We start from the raw sequence: 18,871 nt of genomic DNA, 5'->3' as shown, positions 1-18,871 counted from the left end.
GTTGTTGGAGCCTTAGTGATTTTGGATTTGTTTAAATTACTTCATTAGTCGCTGTTATAGGCACCATTGCCATGTTGGTATTTGGGTAATGTTCGGTATATTATTTTCTTTACTCATAAATTTGTATTTTTATGCGACAAACTTAATATCCTTGATAACTGTGACAGTTATAACTAGCAGACATTAGTATTTATGAAAATATTTGTATCTGACAAACGTTGGTGTTTATTGTGTGTTGTAAACTGAATGTTTTGTTCAGTTTGGTTTTGCTAATTTAGGATTAGATTTTATACATTTTTTTACTATTACATTATTTTATTTGTACATTTTGTTTTATTTTATTTCTTTGTGGAAACTAAAGATGTTGTTGATTGAATTTGAATTGTATTGTAATTGTATTTGTTTGTTTGTTTTTCTTGAATTGAAAATGTGTGTCAGAATAAACGAGCTCTTGCCAGAGTAACATTGTATCAACTTGCTTCCTCTGTGATCCACAGATGTTATTTGCACAAGATTCATGTGTCTGTGCATCACTTGATACTGGCTCAGATTCCACTAGATCCCCTAGATCTACTGGAGATATTCCAGCAGTCTGCAACAAAACCAGAACACTGGTGGGAACCAGCTCCCTCTACTGGCCAAATGTGGGAAAAGTTCTGAAGAACATTTTAGTTACGACACAGAATTTTCAAAGGTTTTAAGCAGCACATGTTTCTAGTACACATTTTCTGACATACTATACCAGCAGAAGTATTAGGTTGATTTGTAAAAAAAAAAAAAAAACTTTCTCTGTTTACAGGAAACTGGAGTCCAGCAGCAACAGAAGCTCCAGTTTGTTCTCAGGTTAATAAAAGCTGTGGATAACTCTGTTGGTTTATTCTGCAAGAGTTTGACTCATAACATTTTATTTTTGTTGTTATATGTTGATGATTGGATTTTTGCAGCTTTGCAATGCTAAAGGTGTATTAATGTTACATCTCTGCTATAATCAAAAGTGTTATACTTTTATATTTGTGTTCATATGTTAATTAGTTGAAGATGCAAAACATCTGAGGTTTGCAACATCCCAGTGAGAAAAAACAAATCCCACCTTCTTCAGTCAGTGACTTGTGCTTACAGATAGTGGCCAGCAGATGGTGCTATTAAGTAGTCATTTCTGTCAGAGTTCCAGTAAAGGGCTGAATGTCCGGTGATCCATCCAGGAAGAAAACTTGTGTGTCTGCAGGATTCTGCTGCTTCACATGAACCTGATCCATCCAGTCTGATTGGCTGTGGTGGAAACGGCAGCAGAACATCTCACACATCCATCATCAAGCTCAACATCCTCATCCTCACTGAAAACACAGCTGATGCCTGCAGCTGCAACAACCATGTTAGCTTAGCACAAACAACAACTCAGAGAGTCTTGAAACACATATTATTTCTTCTGAAACTAAAATAAATGGGACAATTTTTAGTGTCAGTTGAATGGACAATTTAGATTAAAACACCAGGAAAGAAGTGCCAGACCTAAACTCTGAAACAGTGGACCACACAAATTACTTTTTTTTTTTTTTTTGTACTATTGTAACCATTAAAAAATCTCCCCTTCAGTTCAACCTTATAAGTGGAGACACATTGTTGATGTTACCATTATAAAATAGTTTACAATTAAGTATTGGCAAAGATCAATGTAATTTTCACAGCGTTGCTGTTAGCAGCTGCTAAAAGTAACTAAAAAAGTTACTTTTAATGTAACTTAGTTACTTTCCAAATCAAGTAGTCAGTAATCTAACTAAGTTACTTTTTCGAGGAGTAATCAGTAATCTGATTAAAGTTACTTTTTCAAAGTAATTATGCCATCACTGAGTATCATAATAATATTCTTTACCCTAACCCTTCCTCCATATTACTAAAACTGGAGGAAATGAAAAAAAAATAGATAATTAGAAATACTTTATTTAAATTAAATTGGTTCCAGGGACACTAATCAGAAATGTCCCTCAGATACTATCTGAACTGAGATCAGCCATTTTTGATTGAAAAAAAATAAGTTATTTGCTGCCACCTCCTGATGCAAAATGGAAACTGCAACACGATTATTGCATAATAACCATCATCGTTTCAGTCAGAGGGCAATAACTCTGGTTCCAAGAGACTCTTGGAAACAGAGTCAAAGATGCATGTTTTTTGAAAAGCAAAAAAAGGAATTTTGTCAATATGTCAATATGTCTTGACTGTCACCTAGCAGTGGCCAGAATCAATATCAGCTGTTTTGCGAATTCAAGGCTGCATGACTACAGGGTGGTTGCATGACTTGGCTTTATTCTTAGTTTTTTTGACAATGTTTCTTCAGAACAAGTTGATTACGATGTCATGAGACATCGTAATCAAAAGTGGTACTTTTGTACCACTTTTTGAATTTCGTTGTCCTTGTGACAATGACAATAAAGATTTATCTTAATGAGACCGTTAAGTCATGTATGGCAGGCCATTTCAGCATAAAATCAGTTTCCTCTGATCATCTGTAACTACATTCCAGATACCTAAAAGATAATATTAAATGAAGAATCAAGAGAAAATATAAGTATCAATTCTGAATTTATTGTATAGTAGACAGAACAACTTTTCCTTACATTTTGTGGTATAGAAGCAGTTCATTTTTAATTTCTATTTCTGACAGAAGCAGATCTTGAGCATGGTTGGTTTCATTCTCCCGACAATAATCACTGTGTGTGCGCAACTCCTTTATTTTGTTTAAATGTGAACTCATAGGTTTTATCCTTGTATTCCTACTTTTGCTTTTATTTTTACTGTTTCAGTTCTGCATTGAAGTGCTGTAGGAATCCACCCTGCAGTGCGTTTTAACTTTTAGTCTATACGTTTCACATAGCATGATGCCTGCATAGCGTTTGCTGGATGTCTGCACGGATGTCTGGTCTGAGTAAATATGCTACAAATTCATTAAATATCAATACCAACTACATTTAAACAACTGATTAAATAAAGGTTTTAACCAATTCGTATTTCCTGCCTGAGGAATTCATTTATTGCCGAAGTCTATAAAACTTTCTCCTTGCTGTTAATTTAAGGAGTAAGTATTTTCATGATAAGCCTAAGAGAAAAGTCCTCGTGTCTGTATTGATTCTTTGTTCAGATTCTTGACCCTTACAAAAATTATCTCATTCTCTTTTGTTCTTTTAAAAATGTTTGCTTCACTTTTGCTTTAATAACTCTTCAACAGTTTTAACTGCTTCAAGAAAATGACCATGTTTACTCTGCGGCACATGTGTCAAACTCAAGGCCCGCGGGCCACATGTGGCCCGCTACGTCATTTTATGTGGCCCTCTCCCCCCACCACCGTTTTACAGCCCCATTGATTGACTTCAAATAAGTTTTGAGCACGAATTGACTACAAACTACATCTCCCATAATGCCTTCCGATTCTTACCAGCCAGCATTACGGCTTCTCGCCACTAGAGTGCAGCAGAGTCACCTCAAGCTGATTATTAATTTTCCCAGCGAATAAAACTGAAGCTTCGACAAGCTAAAGAGCGAAGTTCCGTGATGTTTCAATCGAGGACTTTTACCGTCTCCTGCCCCCTGATTTGATGCCACAGCTTCGACTCCATGCAGCTCGTGTTTTTCCATGTTTGGAAGCACTGATCTGTGCGAACAGATGTTTTCAATAATGAATTTTATGTGAAATACATGTTCGAAATACATGTTCGTATAAATAACGAAAAAGTTTTGTGAATGAAGTTGAGAGTTAATATCAAAATTTGTTTTTATTCTTTGTTTGCTTATCTTTAACACTAGGACTACCAGGTTTTCGATTTCTACCCAGAATGGCTGAAACAGGGCCACAAGACCCTGTCCAAACTGACAACTGATGGCTCAAATTAGCCTCCATTCATCCATTTTTCTATGCTTCTATTCTTCAATTGTAAATGTGGTCGTTGACCGTCCGGCCAGAAGGTAGGAGTCTGAATAGTCCATGTTGGGGGTGGGTATCTATGATACCAACAGGAGATCAGATCTCCTGTAGGTAATGCTCTTCAGTCTAGTTTTGAAGCATACATGAAGTGTTGAAATAAAGCTAAGAGGGTATAAAATGACAGTTCATAAATAAACTAACCAAATCAACCTCAAAAAAACATAAAAAAAAGTGTAAGCAAAAGAGATCTGGGTCTCAGGAGGTTATAATGAATGTACATAGAGTTTGCAAAACATACAATCTGTTTCAAGAAATGTGCAAAGGTTTTTCTAAAAGAAATTAGTAATGTTTTTCTTTGAAATAAAGCTAAGAGGGTATAAAATGACAGTTCAGAAATAAACTAACCAAATCAACCTCAAAAAAACGAAGTCGAAGTCTAAGGAACAATTGTGCAACTGTGAGATGCGTTGAGGCCATTACCAGGGTACTTAAGGGTACTTAAGGGTACTTAGGCCATTTGGCCATCTCTAGACTGAATAGGAGTGTTGTCTACGTGGACTACCTTCGGTAGTTCTAGCAGACAAAGATTAATTTTCCCAGCGAATAAAACTGAAACATCGACAAGCTAACAAGCTAAAGAGCGAAGTTTAGCTGAGCAGCTTAAAAATACTGAGCATATTTTTAAACTGCTCAGTTTAAAAATACATCCATGCAAACTCAAATGTAATATTTAAAACTTGAATACATAAAATCAGTTATTTAACAATATGAGGTGTTGTTTAATTTATTTTTAACATTGTATTTTCATACATTTATGCTAGGGTTGCCCAAGTCTAGTTTTCCAGACCCATCACTCTGCAACTTTAGATGCGTTCCTTCTCTAACACACCTGGATCATTGACTCATTCATACAGAACCTCTACAGAACTGAGTTGCTGCTAATGAGGGAAGTCAACTTTTTGTCTGGGGTATGTTTTAGCAGGGACGCATCTAAAAGTTGCAGTCTGGAGGACTGCTCTTGGGCATTCCTGATTTATACCGTCAATGTGGCCCGTTGAGGGTGGCCAATATGCTGAAGTGGCCCTTGGTGAAATTGAGTTTGATACCCCTGCTCTACGGTATTTTTGGGGTAATTGTTTGGCAACCACCTGGAATTTTTAGATCCCATATGGGCAAGCACCGAAACTTATTAAAACTTTTCTCGTACAGTTGAAACTCAACAATGATTCCCACAAAACATTTTTGTTGTGAAAAACAACGTCGCCTCCGTTTCTTGAGCCTTTGTGTTAGCTTGTTCTCCGCTGGGTTTTTTTTCCCTATTTACAAACATAGGGAGAAACCCGAATATACTTATTCACCTTCACAGAGAAAAACAATGGGAAGAAAATATGGTTTGAACAAATGTGTACCTTTATTTAAAACCCGCTGAGGACAACATGCTGAAGTCAGTCCCAAGGTTTTATTAGGGAAAGCTTTCTGGCAGCACAAGACTGGAAAAGTCCCTCCAGGCCAAACTGAAACAAAAGTACCACTTTTGATGGCGATGTCTCATGACATCGTAATCAACTTGTTCTGAAGAAACATTGTCAAAAAAACTAAGAATAAAGCCAAGTCATGCAACCACGCTGTAGTCATGCAGTCTTGTGCCTCAGCTTATGAAATGAGAAAGTGTGACAAAGTTCAACAGCAGAAGAAAATAACGGCAGAAAATAAAAACAAAATGCCTTAAAGAAAATGGCAACATTTTTATGGACACATTTTTAAACTGAAAACTTGGAAAAATAATTCTTCTATTTAGTTTTAGATGTGGAGTTCCAACGGCTCTAAGAGCATTCCAGCAAAAAAAAAATAATCTGACCACATCATGTGGGCTAAAGGGCATTTCTGTGACTGTTGCTACAGACTTTAAAAATAGACATTATGAAATTCAAATCAGTTTGGGCATATGAGTGCAAATCACAAGTATTTCTCATGTTTGATTGTTGCATGATTGCTAAGGAGAGCGCTTTATCTCCGTATTGCAATAAACAACATTGTTCTATTTTTCTTTGCTAAAGCAATGTCCTAAAGCCTTAACAGTTAAACGGCGTTTTATACAATCACAAATGTTCCCTTAAATTACAAGCTTAAATTATATTCCATTAGCAATCAATGAGCTAAGCACATTCAGAATGTGCTTAGCTCAATGAGCTAAGCACATTCAGAATGTGCTTAGCTCATTGTATGAGTATGGCACATATTCATACAATATGTGCCATTGGCACATTGTATGAGTATGGCACATAACTCAAACTATGAGTAAGTATCCTGCAACTCAAGTGTTGAAGATGAACAAGATGCAGATAACAATAAGTGGAGCAAAGCTTCTGGAACAGGACCCAAACCCTGGCAGGAAAAAAAGAAAACAAAGACAAGGAAAATATAAATCCGTCATTTTCTGTTCCGACTGGAAGACAATGTAAACAACACATAAATGAGATAACATGAAAAGTTGGGTAAAAACAGCAGCCCAGACACAAAGCTTAGGATTAGCCGCCAGGCTAGCTACATTTTAAGTATTAAGGGTGTGAACGTTCACATGCTTACCTTGAACCACACAGGCAACAACGTTAGTTCAAGATACATGCAGTCACACAAGAAATGCATTACTTAAAGGCAAAAAACTTAAAGGCAGTCTGATTTCAAAGAAGCCAAGATTGTTAGTACCTTTATTAACTGATTCCCATTAATAACCAGTAACTGGTTATTAATGACAGGATGGGGGAAGCTTAAAGATCAGCCAGGTGGTTTTTGAAGCAGCAGTGCATCGAGTTTGGTTTTTTGACGAGGTAGAAACAGAAATACAGCAATCCATCTTATGGAAATGTACAGAGAACCGTTTCTGTTTTGATTCAGAAAAACAGAAACCGTTTTTCTGAAAATGTTTCTGTTTCAGAAATATACCATTATAATTTTGGACGTTTTTTATTTCCAGATTCTTTCTGTAAAAAGCCACAAGATTACTTTTCTGTAGTGATTAAAGCTACAAAAACACATGAAGCAATGTGTTTTTGTTTACCGGTTTGGCTCATCATGTGCACTTTGCATTAGAAGCGCCACAAAAGAAAACAAGAAGATTAAGCAATCATCTGAAGCGCTCCTCAATAACATCAACACAGAAGGATGTAGATTAGACAGTCTTTCCATTTCGGATGAAAGATAATTGTCTTTAATCGTCTTTATGGGAATACTTAGTTTAGACTGCAACCCAATCCCTTAATTTTCCATTTTCAAAAAAGTGAATTAAATGTACCGCTACATCCCTAGTGGGGATGAAAACAATTAAAACTGAAGGGTAATTTAAGACGATGGCTTTTGCTCACCGTTCAGAACACTCTGCCTCTTTGCTTCGGGATGGAGTCGTGTCTCTGAAGTAATGGTTTTAGGTGGTTTGAGATTAGAGTTTTGATCTGAAAGGACAGGGAGGGGAAAAAAAACAATTTCAAACACGGGTTATAAAGCATTTCCCATGAAACTGTTTATAATCGGTGTAGTAAATAGTTTCATTGGGCATTTGGAGCAATTCAGACAACTTAACTATGTCAGAAGAACAGGCGGATACCTCGACTATCACTTGACAAACAGACCACAGTTTATTCAACTAAAAGGTTCGCATGTTTAACCATGTGATCAGCAGCACAACACGGAGTGCTACTCTCACCGTTGTTTTTTCCCTTCTCTATGCATTTCAGCAGAGATTCTCAAGTCCAGTCCTCGAGCGCCACCACCCTACAACGTTTAGATGCATCCCTAATGAAACTTGGATCAAATGAATGACAGGCCTCCGCAGAGCTGAGTCGCTGCTGGTGAGGGAAGTTAGATCAGGAACTGCATCTAAAAGCTGCGGATGACTCAGATGAAGATGGATGAGGAGTCATCTCACGACTTCAACTCACCAATAATAAGGTGAACAATTGAGGATTTGGTGTTGCCATGTAGCTTTGGGACGAAGCATTTGTACGTCCCTCCGTCCGCAGTCGTGACGTTGGTGATGATGAGGGACATGTTCCCGTGTCTGAGGCCGCCTGCGAATGCCGTCCTCCCGTGGTACAACGAGCTCTTCATGTCCAGAACCTCACGGTTGTCTCGGTAAAGATGTACGTACTCCATTCCCTTTGGCCGATGTTTGGCGTCAGGCCTTGACCACTCCACAGTCATGTCCACCATGTCCAACGGAGGCTCCACGAGGCACTGGAGGATGACATCATCACCTTGAGCAGCAACAACTGGTTGACGCGAGCTTGTTACCTGATAATGACCTAACAATGGATGAAAGAAATCTTATCTTCTTGTGTCAGTAAAGCAACACAAACTATTATTCTTCTACCCCTATGTTTTTGTACGGTTCTTTTCCAGATGCTTTCTGTAAAAAACCACAAGATTACTTTTCTATAGTGCCAAGTTATTCTATAGTGTCATGATATGCAGTTGAATGAGGCGGACACAGCGGACCCAGGTTTTAGGGAATGTAAAGATGATTTTAATTAGGCCTGTCACCATAACAATTTTTGCTCAACGATTAATTGTCTCAAAAATTATTGCGATAAACAATAATATTGTTTGAAGACCTTTTTACACTGATTTAATGAAAATGATGTAATAATGCATGCGATTTCCTGCCAAAGATAGATATACATTATTTTCAAAAGAACACTTAACACTTGAGCTGATAAACAAAATAAACAAAACAACCAAAAACAAAAATAAAATGGATTCTCAGTCTCCATTAACAAAAAATGTACTGGAAAAAAAACAACTAAACATCATAAAGCCAAAGTGGAAATAAAAACTGCATTCAACCAAAAGATTATGAAGTCTGTATATTATGTTGCCCTTCAGTAATAATTAGATTTAAATAGAGAAGATGGGCACAGCGACTACCTGATGCAATAATTCACACTACACGATTTTTTGCTGCTACTTTTCCAATTAAGACAATCTTAAAACGTTGGTCTTTCTAAGATTGTGTGGTGTGTTATGGTAGATCGTTATTGCCGCTCCATCCAAATCAGGGTTTTTCCTCGACTGGGATCGTTAACGCAGCCTGTTGAATGTGACAGGCAGCCAATCAGAAAGCGAGGATTCTCCTCCGCACTTTCTGAGGGGAAATTACGGAGGGGAATCCCAAACAGCTGACACGGCGCAACCCGAAGTCCAGCGGACATTGGAGATGATACGTGGAAACAACATTAATGTTTATTCAACATGCAAAGAATATAGAAATGACAAGAGGAGGAGTTGGAGTGAAATTGCTACCGCAGTTGATAAACCCGGTAACTTTTCAGCTGTTCTTCGTTAACGTGACGTAAATAGGTTATAATGATTTTCATTCAGTCAGGACTTTACGCTGACACTAGCCACATGCATTGCAGGTAGATTGTAGTAAAGCATTGATTAATACCTGGTTTTAAAATTAGTTCACTGAACTTGTAGCCATTATTTTGTGCCCATTGTTGGACACCACATGGCAGGAACGAACCCGATCGAACCGTTATACCTAGGAAAATATATCTATATAGATATAGATATAGATATGGATAGATAGATAGATAGACAGACATATATAATGTGTTGATTTCTGTAATGTGTGTGCTTATCTGCGATGGACTGGCGACCTGTCCAGGTGACCCTGCCTCTTGCCTGAAATGTTAGCTGGAGAGGCACCAGCACCTCCTGACCCCATTAGGGATAAGGGTGTTGGAAAATGGATGGATGGATGGATGGATATACAGTATATGCATGTACATGTGGAAGCACTGGGAGAAGACAGAGGAGTCCTTATTTTGATTTTCATAGATAATCTGTAACATACTGTAATGCAAAATATTTGGCATTTAGAACAAATACGGAAGTTATATACTGTATTCTGAAGATTATGAATGACAGCTATAACCTATTGATTGTCTGCCATATTTGAAATATTTCAACATAATTAACTAACAGGATTTTTACATTTATTTTCATTTTTGCTAAACAGATGCCAAAGAAGTCATTGGTTCCCCAAAAAGCTGTAACTGAAGTCCTCTGTGCTTCAAAAAACACAGTCATAAGAAATGGTAACATTGCAACTCCAAGTGATGGGATATGGAGAGAGCTCAGTAAACAACTTGATGAAAAGCTAACACCAAAAGCCCTGTACACATTTGTCAAATTAAATAGACACAATAACAAAAGTGGGGGGGCTGGTTGACCTTTTGACCTTTACCTTTTCCTTAATATCTTCAAAACCGAAGCAGCACAAACGAAAATCTTTGCTGCACAAACCAGCACAAACGTAGCAGAGTTGATTGACACCCATTTCGTCTCATTTGAAGAAGGTCGGGGGGCTGGTTGACCTCTGATGACCCCTAGAACTTTTTTCTTAATATCTTTAAAATGATAGCTGCACAAATCAAAATCTTTGCTGCACAAACCAGCACAACAGAATGCAACTCAGCTAATGGATGGAACGTTCCGTAGCTGAGTTGAATGCAACTCAGCTAATGTGTTCATTAGCAAAACAGCTGAGAAAGCAGCTGGCAGCACAAAGTGCAGCATTTGTGTTTTTGTTGTTGTCGTTTTCCCCCAAAACTCAATTTAGCAACCTGGCGAAAAATGTCAATGTCAATCGAAAACCCTCCCAAAATAATCAGCAATACAATATTTACACACAGTATAACACAAAAAAATGATACATATTACATTATATTTACACGCAATCAATTATTAAGAAATTTATGCTTAAATTGGTTAGTCAAAAATACAGTTTTACACATCTCTTCTTTTTTTGCCTATTGTTTTTCAAGATTTCTGCAATTTAATTATCTGTAGTCAAATATTACATATCTCATGTCTAAAAATATATTTACAATATCCTTAACTGGAATTATGTAGAAAGTAATGTAACTGGAGACACCTCAAATGGGTTAGTCAAAATACAACTAGATATCTTTTTTTTTTTACCCCTCCAGGGGGTCTTTTGTGGACTCTAGTGCCCCTCACATGATAGTAGGCCGACAGGAAACAGGGAAGGAGAGGAGGGAAGACATGCGGCAAATGTCGCAGCCGAACCCGCGACGGCCACGTCAAGGACTCAAGGGCCCCAAACACGGGCCTCGCTATCCACTACGCCACCACGGCACGCACCGGTAACTAGATATCTTAACTAGGGTGACCAAACGTCCGTATTTCCCGGGACATGTCCGTATTTCACGTCCTGTCCCGGGCGTCCCGGGGTTTTTTTTAGAAAGTGAGGAAATGTCCTGTTTTTTAAATTTCCTTCATTGGACCATTAAATTTACAGGCACTAGGACCTTCGCCCGGCGCTGCGTGTCAAGTAATCCCTGAGCCGCGTCAGTGCGGGCAGCCCTGTTCTTAATCAGAAGATAGATAGCGTTGCTGTCAGTACGCCAACAACATACGAAAGCTCAAATGTGTGTTTACCGACGATTTACAAAAGAGTTTCCCCCACTTTCAGACCGGGTCGAGACAAATGGGAGGCCTTGTGCACAGTGTGCAAAGCAGGCACATATGTCTCGGTGTCCAATGGAGGTGCAAGGGGTCTGAAAAGCCACCTGGACACCGAGAAACACAAAACAGCTGTCCGAGGTGAGAGCAGTGCTAGCTCGATCACACAGTACTTTGTCAAACCAGGGAACGAGGATGCAGTGAATGCAGCGGAGGCTGCAAGGTCATCCCACACAGTGAAACGTCAGAACAGTTATCGATCTCTGGACTGCACCAGTTCATTGTTTAAAAAGAAACTGCTGGGAAAGGTCAGCTCTGCAGCAAAATATAAATGGGCAAACAAGGACAAGGAAGAAAAACCGGATGAAGAGGAAGACGAGGATTAAAGCAGGAAAGTAAAGATAGTCTATTGATATGTTTGTTCGTTTTTGGTACATTTTGAGTTATTTTTGCTACACAAGAGGTATTTTTTTGTTAATTAGCTCATTTGTTAATTTATTTTTTCCAATAGCCTACAGAACAGACATTATTTCGTTCATTACTGAGGCTGAGGATCATGTGTTATTGACAGTTGAGAGTTATTGTTAACTTTTATTGTTAAGTGAGGGATGTTTAGATGAGACATTATTTCTTTCATTGTGCTATTCATTCATTACAGGAATTGTTGAGCATTTTTTTTTTAATAAATACATTTTGAATAAAATGATCATTTGTTATTGGAGTTATTGCTGTTGACTTTTGCTGAAAAGCATTTTTAATAAACCAACTGTAAATATCGTGTTATTGTAGGATTACGTAGGCCTATGTTAAGTGAGTGCATGCCACAGACATCTCTGTGCATGGGAACAGAGATCCGCTCCAAGGTGTCCTGGTTTTCCCAAATGAAAATATGGTCACCCTACCTTAACATGTCCACAGGCGTAAAACAATTTCAGACATTTGGGACGTAAACGTGGTGAAGCCAATTTGACGCTAAAACAACCTCTCATAATAGTTTATGTTAATCTAAGCCAAATGAAAGTAGAAATAATTAGCTACGATTTGAAATGATATCGCTGAACACCTACCTTTAACGGGAGTTGGGGTGAAAATGAGCCCAAGCAAAAGAAAACACAAGTACAGCATTACGTAAGCCGTGCTAGACCCAAGGTCTGATAATGACAGTGTGCGCATTCTTCCTAGAACACCTCGCTGCAGCAGACAGAAAGGGGAAGGGCCACTGTCCCCGCCCTCTTTTGGAAAAGGGATTATTTAAGCGATTTCTTCTTGTTTTTTTTTTATATGGCGGTAAATCTCTAATTAACACCTCCCTTTCCTGAACATACTTACTACATTCTAAAAAGAAATATGCTGCATTGTTTCTAATGTTCCACAATAACTACAAAACTATGTTTATGAATTACTTTAAGAGTGCTGTTTAAACCTGTATGTCCAAACCTTAATCTATATATGGCATCCTCTTCTTTTTTTTTTTAAATTCCTGCTACATTTCCTAAATTGGATGCTATAATAAAATCTTGCATTGCTTCCTCTGTCCCACTGTTCCTGCCATTTTTTCTTAATGTACATTTTACTAATATTTTTAACCTCATTTTTGCTTATTTTAATATTTAAATCAACAATACACTTTTTTTTTTTTTTTTTTTTGCTGCATTCTTATCTAAACTACCTGCCAGCTCATTTCCTCTCACTCCAGTGTGGGCAGGAATCCAAAACTAATTTAACCCGAGACCCATCATTTTTTAGTCCTAAAAATTGAATGATTAATATAAAAATATAATATCTTGCCTTGATTCTGAATTTAGTTCTAAAATACTTATTAATGCACTACTTGAATCTGAACAAATTATAAACTCTTCCCCTCTTGTTTCCTCAATCCATTCTAAAGCCATTAATTCACCTGTATACACTGTCAACTTATCTGTTATTCTTTTATTTCTCATAATATCTAAATCTGGAATTATAAATGCTATTCCTATATTGTCATTTGACATTTTGGAAGCATCTGTATATATTTGTACATATTCTGCATATTCTTTAACTTTCCACCTCTTTCTTTTCTAGTTGTCTTCCTCTTTTCAGTAAACTTAAATCAACTTCAGCTTGTCCAATTATCCATGGTGATGACAGAGTGTGCATCCTACGGGCTGGTTAACATTACAGCGGGTCTAAGGCAGACCGATTTAATATAAATTTGACAACTCATTAAACTCAATGGTAAATCTGGCATAATTTCTACTAGTCAGAATGTAATCAAATATATCTCAAATAGGTATTTTTGCAAAGCTAAAATATAATTATAGATAATCCTCATTTACTAATAGCCTACGTCTGGTCATAAACCAATTTCAAATAAAAACGACAGTAAAATCGAATTTAATTTAAAACGGCCTGCCGTAATCAGTGGATCAATGTCTTCACTCTCAAGGAGGCGGTCCCATTGCGCCCTCTGGTGGACACCAGGAAAATAAAAAGGCTTTTTTAAAAAGGCTCCCCGGATCCCTGTCACAATTTACTGTTCAATCTGTCTTCTTCTTTTTAAGCCAAAATACAACTGCTGGACTTCGGTGAAAGTATGTGCACACAAATGTTACATAACAAAACAACTTACTGCTATTTAAACCAGTCAGAAGGAACAGAACTAAACAAGGCCTTTGTTTTTCTGAGACAGGCTTTCATCACCGTCGAGTTTTCCAGTTGACCCACAAGTGGAAATCAGTATTTTCGCTACATCCTGGCACCAAGAGTCTTTCCTATGAAAAGGCCAATGACGTGTGATAAATTGTCTCCATAGAACATAAAAACAAAGGTCAAACGATTTCCAAAGAACGGCTTTGAATTATTGACTGTGAAACTACTGACTAAAATCTAATCTATCTTTCTAATGTGTAGATAAATTAGAGCTTCATATCAATAATAAAAAAATGTTATAGCTAAACCTTGAAATATTTTCTGCTTTTAGACACAAAAACAAATAAATGTCTGTTTGAGTTACATTGTTGAAACACAAAAATAAAGTGTCGTAAACTTTAATGCATTATCATTAACTTGCATACAGGAATGCACATTATTTGTTTTGACCAGACGATTTACCCAGAAGATCATTGTACGCTGTGGAGAAAAAAAAAAAACAACTTTAGGCATCATTTCTTGCTTTTTGTTATATATTCATTTTTATTCCCTCAAACATTCAGTAGCTCTTACTTTAACCCTTTCACGTCATCGTAGGAGGTAAAATTGATCCAGGTAGATAGACCTCCTCACATTCTCGCTAAGTCGACAACAAAGGTTGATCTAATTTTTATGTCTAATTGCCGTTTCATAAAAAAGAAAAAGATTTTTTTTTAAAAAAAGAGTTCACATCCTGTACTAGCAGGGTGAAGCTGGTGACGCCTCTTCAGACGGCTCAGTCTGTCGTCGCCCAGCAGGGAGGAAGCATGAACTTCACAGCCCTTTGCGCTGCTGTTGGTGAGTTCTAGATGTATTATTGACTTTACTTTATGTGCTTATTTTACAAGAGGTGAAGATCTAGAAAACAGAGCGAACTTTATCCGTGATGTCAGGTTTCTGCTTCAAAGTGTTGTTTTTTTTTGGTGTTTTTTACACGATTCTCTAAAAATAGACCTGTCCAGTTTCATAATGACAGGCGCTACTCAACCAGCGGTTCGACCATCTGTCCGTTAAACCTCTGTAATTATCACTGACTCGTGTTGTTTCGGGTTTTGACGTGGTCAGTGTGCGCCGATTGTGTTTAAACATGTTTCCTCACTTTGCCACAGTCTAACCTCGCTCTGCAGGAACCCTGTCAATCACCACAGACCTCGAGTTATAAAATAAAAGCGTCACATCCGTTTTTGTATCTACGGCTTATGACATGGACACCGTCACACAGAGAAACAGCTTCGATGAATCCATTTTGAACTTTACTACATCTTGTTTTGCTTATAATCATTTGAAAATATTGCAAATATTAGAATTCTCTTGCTAAAAAAAAAAAAAGGCTTTATGACCAGAATGAAAGCTTGAATTTTCTTTTGAGATATGATGGAGGGATGGAAGTGCAGGCGTGAAAACGTATGTTAATTTATCGTACTGGAACTGACCAAAGCAACAGTCGGTCAACACGTGTATCTGGTGTTGGGTTTTCTGGTGTTTTATTGTTCTCGATCAGAACCTAACCAAGGACAACAAAAAACGAAAATGCTTGTATAAAAACAGGAGGATTTGAAACACATAAAAGGGAAGCTGGTGAAAAGGCAAAAGAAGAACACTTGGAGAGTGTAAGAGCCCAGCAGAACCTAAGATGTGGTAACTAAGCAGAAGCAGTTCTAGAAGTTACTAAAACCTTCCTAAACTCAGACAGTAACTCTCCTCCTTTCCCTTTCAGCTGTTGTGAGAATCCTCCCGAACAGATCTCAGTTCTTTCTGTATGAATCGGTTACGCTGAGCTGTGTGGACAGTGAAAACTCTCCCGACTGGACGGTGAAGAGAAACACGGCCGGCAACGAAACGGCAGACTGGGGAAAGAGAAATGGGTCACAGCATTTAATAGATGCCGTTTACCCGTTTGACAGCGGACGGTACTGGTGTGAGTTCAGAACCGGAGCATGCAGCGAGGTCATTAATGTCACTGTGACAGGTGGGTAAAGGAAAACTACGACTTGGTCTGTTTCTATCAAAGAGGAGAAAACATTTTTGTTACAGTCTCCTGACAGGTCATTATGAAACTGGCAGGACCGACCCGTCAGATTCTTCTTTTGGTCCGAGTTTGTGAGCCACAGTTTGAGGAATGTCTGAGGATGACAATATATTCAGGGCACATTACTGAAGTTTTGGTCCAACAAAACTGATTTAAAGCAGAAGAGTCACTGAACATTATCTGCTGAAGATTTTGTGACGTAAACAAACAAAAAAAAACACTCAAAATATCTATTTTAAGTGATATTTAGATTTAGTTAGTGATTTTTTTGTGTGTTTCTTTGATTTGCAGAGGCTTCAATATAAATTGAGTGATACATAATTTTAGGGGTTTTTTCACCTACATACACCAAATGTTTTTTATTATTATTATTTCAAAACTTACGAAATGTTCCTTAACTTTCTTCTGCCTTCAAATGACGATGAATTACATGGCTACATGGATTAGCTATATAAATGTACTCATGTCCTGCACGTCAGTAAATTGGAGCAAATACTATTTTCAGCAGAAAAATAAAAAAGTATCTATAAAAAGTCTGTTTTGAGTTTTGATGGGACCCATAAATGGACTTGCATGTGTCTGCTGCTGTTTAGGGAGGATATATATAACATGTGTGAACGACAAAAATAAAATAACACTGCTATGTGGGTAGATTTGTTGGGAATTATTATTTTACCCAGAGATAATTCTATCAGGATAATTTACTTTGAGGGAGCCTTTAATTGTGAAGTGTAATGTATCATTTATCCCTGCCTGTCGCCCAGATGGCCCTGTGATCCTGCAGAGTCCCGTCCTTCCTGTAGCCGAGGGGGACGCAGTGATTCTTCGCTGCATCCACAGCGACGCCTCTTCCTCCTCCAACTTCACCAAGTTTTACAAAAACGGCCTCCTGATCGGAAGCAGCTCGACTGGGAGCATTGCAGTCCGAGAGGTTTCCGAGTCTGATGAGGGTCTCTACAAATGCAGCATCACTGGAGCAGGGGAATCCCCAGAGAGCTGGCTGTCAGTCAGAGGTGGGATGGAAATATCGCGACGAGTTTCAGTGCATTTCTGATGAACGCGTTGGTGGGAGTCATCCACTCATTCTTGGCTTTTTTTTCTAACCTCCAAACCAAACTGTTTTGTTTTTTTTCCCCCCCTCACTCGTATGTCGCCGAAGGATGCGAGCTAGACTCCTTTCACTTTCATCCCATATACGTGTTACTTCCTGTGGTTGCCACCTGCCTCTTGTTTGTCTGTGGGATGCTGCTGTGTCTCAGGAGGAAGGTCAGAGGTCAGCCCCATTTCTTATAAATCAAGTGACTTTCTTTTTATGCAGATTACACTTAGGAAAAAAAATTATTTTTTTGCCAAATAGTACGGATGTGGTTTTTTTTTGAGCGCTTGCCAACATGGAGAGAAATCACCAACCAAGAGGATCAATACCATCCATTCCTACTAATAAGAAAATGTATTAAAATCTAAATACATTAGATGAAATGAAACACTTTGTATAATATTTATTCTTTCCCTCCTACAATAGGTCTAAGTTGATTTAAACCAGCTGCTGTTTAATTGACGTAGAAAATTCTGCTCTGCAGCTAAAGTGGATGCTGACGTGTCCTACACTGACGTCACCTTCCCACACAGAGAGCTGCCGAAGACAAACGCAGGTAAACAGGCAAAAACATGGATTCAAATATAAATCGCAACAGTTCAGATTGGACACTCAAACAGCAAGACAGATGTTTTTACATTCGTTTCACATTGTAGAGGCTCCAACACAACACTTTCATATTTATTTTTTTTAAAAGCTGAAATTCTTTAACAGAGTCATAAATTCAGGGTCTGACAATTTGGATGTTTTTTTTTTTTTTTCTGTTAGTTTGGTGACTCTGAACTTCATTTCCTGTTGGGTTTTTCTATTTTTATTTTTTTTTAATCAGTCGGTTAAGCAAAAATTTAACTCCCAAGTTTTTGTTTCATTTATATTTCAGTGGGTTACATAGAAAACAAACAGGACAATAAGAAACCTCCAAAAAGTCTTCACTTTCAATGTGCTTGTCTTAATCACAGCTGGAAAGACCACAAAATTAAAGATGAATTAAATATAAATATAATGCTATAACTGCCTACTTGTGGTCACATTTACATTAATTGACGTTTTAAATCTATTGATGATGTATCACTTATATAGCTGTGGTTATAGATTGACTATAACAAGATACAAACAAACTTGTCCTGGTAAATCGACGAATAACCGTAATAAAACTTTGATTTGCAGAGACGACTTCAGAGCTACTGCTGTACTCAACAATCAATCCAGGAAGCTGCTGAAAGGAAACCACCAGATATGATCACAGTCATATTCTTTGTTGGGTCTTTATGTATTTTATGTAGTCAGTAAGTGTGTGGATGGAGGGCTAATGTAAAAACGAGTCTTTTTGTGTGAAAGTCCTTCACATATTCAAAATTATGTGAAATGTTTCTCATTTCCGTTTGTTTTATAATCAGAACAAAACAGGAAATGTTTTGACTTAAATCTCACAAAACATCCTGCTTTACGTTATCCTGCGTTTTACATCCTGAGTTTTGATATTTTCTCAGTGGCAGATCTTCCCAGTCAGACATAATATTTTTTAGGACTTTTATTTTTAAAACAATGTAACTTCCTGTAACAGAAATGTTTTTGTCAATGTCAAGTGGGATTTCTACAGCTTCTAAGAGTATTTGAATGCGGCATTATGATAAATAAAGATACGTTTTTAAGGTGAGGGTAATATTCAGTAACA

General features: G+C 37.7%; 2 protein-coding genes across 10 annotated transcripts; one reads left to right on the top strand and one right to left on the bottom strand.

Annotated features, from left to right (window-relative positions):
* Nucleotides 1-396: 396 nt before the first annotated feature.
* On the bottom strand, nt 397-12,605 carry LOC116732503 (myelin-oligodendrocyte glycoprotein-like). Of its 8 annotated transcripts, none has more exons than XM_032582728.1 (6): nt 12,469-12,605; nt 7,852-8,214; nt 7,279-7,365; nt 6,975-6,995; nt 5,326-5,430; nt 4,909-5,232 (listed from the first exon to the last, which is right to left on the bottom strand). In XM_032582728.1, the coding sequence occupies exons 1-6, from the start codon at nt 12,572-12,574 to the stop codon at nt 5,030-5,032; spliced, it is 885 nt and encodes a 294-aa protein (XP_032438619.1). In that variant the 5' UTR covers nt 12,575-12,605; the 3' UTR covers nt 4,909-5,029. The 8 variants fall into 8 exon arrangements, 7 of the variants coding, with proteins under 7 accessions (XP_032438622.1, XP_032438625.1, XP_032438619.1 ...); XM_032582730.1 differs by having other exon boundaries at nt 7,852-8,146; XR_004341802.1 differs by lacking the exon at nt 4,909-5,232 and adding an exon at nt 6,124-6,301 and having other exon boundaries at nt 5,304-6,089.
* Nucleotides 12,606-14,594: 1,989 nt separating this feature from the next.
* LOC116732504 (high affinity immunoglobulin gamma Fc receptor I-like) lies at nt 14,595-18,871 on the top strand. 2 transcript variants are annotated; one of them, XM_032582735.1, is made up of 7 exons: nt 14,595-14,869; nt 15,620-15,709; nt 15,789-16,040; nt 16,865-17,113; nt 17,260-17,373; nt 17,681-17,752; nt 18,364-18,871. In XM_032582735.1, the coding sequence occupies exons 1-7, from the start codon at nt 14,839-14,841 to the stop codon at nt 18,414-18,416; spliced, it is 861 nt and encodes a 286-aa protein (XP_032438626.1). In that variant the 5' UTR covers nt 14,595-14,838; the 3' UTR covers nt 18,417-18,871. The 2 variants fall into 2 exon arrangements, with proteins under 2 accessions (XP_032438626.1, XP_032438627.1); XM_032582736.1 differs by lacking the exon at nt 15,620-15,709 and having other exon boundaries at nt 14,598-14,869.

Source organism: Xiphophorus hellerii, chromosome 14 (assembly GCF_003331165.1).
Source record: "Xiphophorus hellerii strain 12219 chromosome 14, Xiphophorus_hellerii-4.1, whole genome shotgun sequence".
Lineage (NCBI taxonomy): Eukaryota > Metazoa > Chordata > Actinopteri > Cyprinodontiformes > Poeciliidae > Xiphophorus > Xiphophorus hellerii.
The sequence above is the reverse complement of the archived record's forward strand: the minus strand, read 5'-3'. Positions and strand labels throughout refer to the sequence as shown.

What these genes read in the sequence shown, in the direction of transcription:
- LOC116732504 (XM_032582735.1), top strand. Translation starts at nt 14,839, where the DNA reads ATGAACTTCACAGCCCTTTGCGCTGCTGTTG. An exon ending in CCAGCAGAACCTAAGATGTG is followed by an intron (nt 15,710 to 15,788) that starts GTAACTAAGCAG and finishes TTTCCCTTTCAG; the next exon opens with CTGTTGTGAGAATCCTCCCG. An exon ending in GCTGCCGAAGACAAACGCAG is followed by an intron (nt 17,753 to 18,363) that starts GTAAACAGGCAA and finishes TTTGATTTGCAG; the next exon opens with AGACGACTTCAGAGCTACTG.
- LOC116732503 (XM_032582728.1), bottom strand. Translation starts at nt 12,574, where the DNA reads ATGCGCACACTGTCATTATCAGACCTTGGGTCTAGCACGGCTTACGTA. An exon ending in AATTGTTCACCTTATTATTG is followed by an intron (nt 7,366 to 7,851) that starts GTGAGTTGAAGT and finishes CTGTCCTTTCAG; the next exon opens with ATCAAAACTCTAATCTCAAA. An exon ending in TCAGCGGGTTTTAAATAAAG is followed by an intron (nt 5,233 to 5,325) that starts GTACACATTTGT and finishes GTTTGTAAATAG; the next exon opens with GGAAAAAAAACCCAGCGGAG.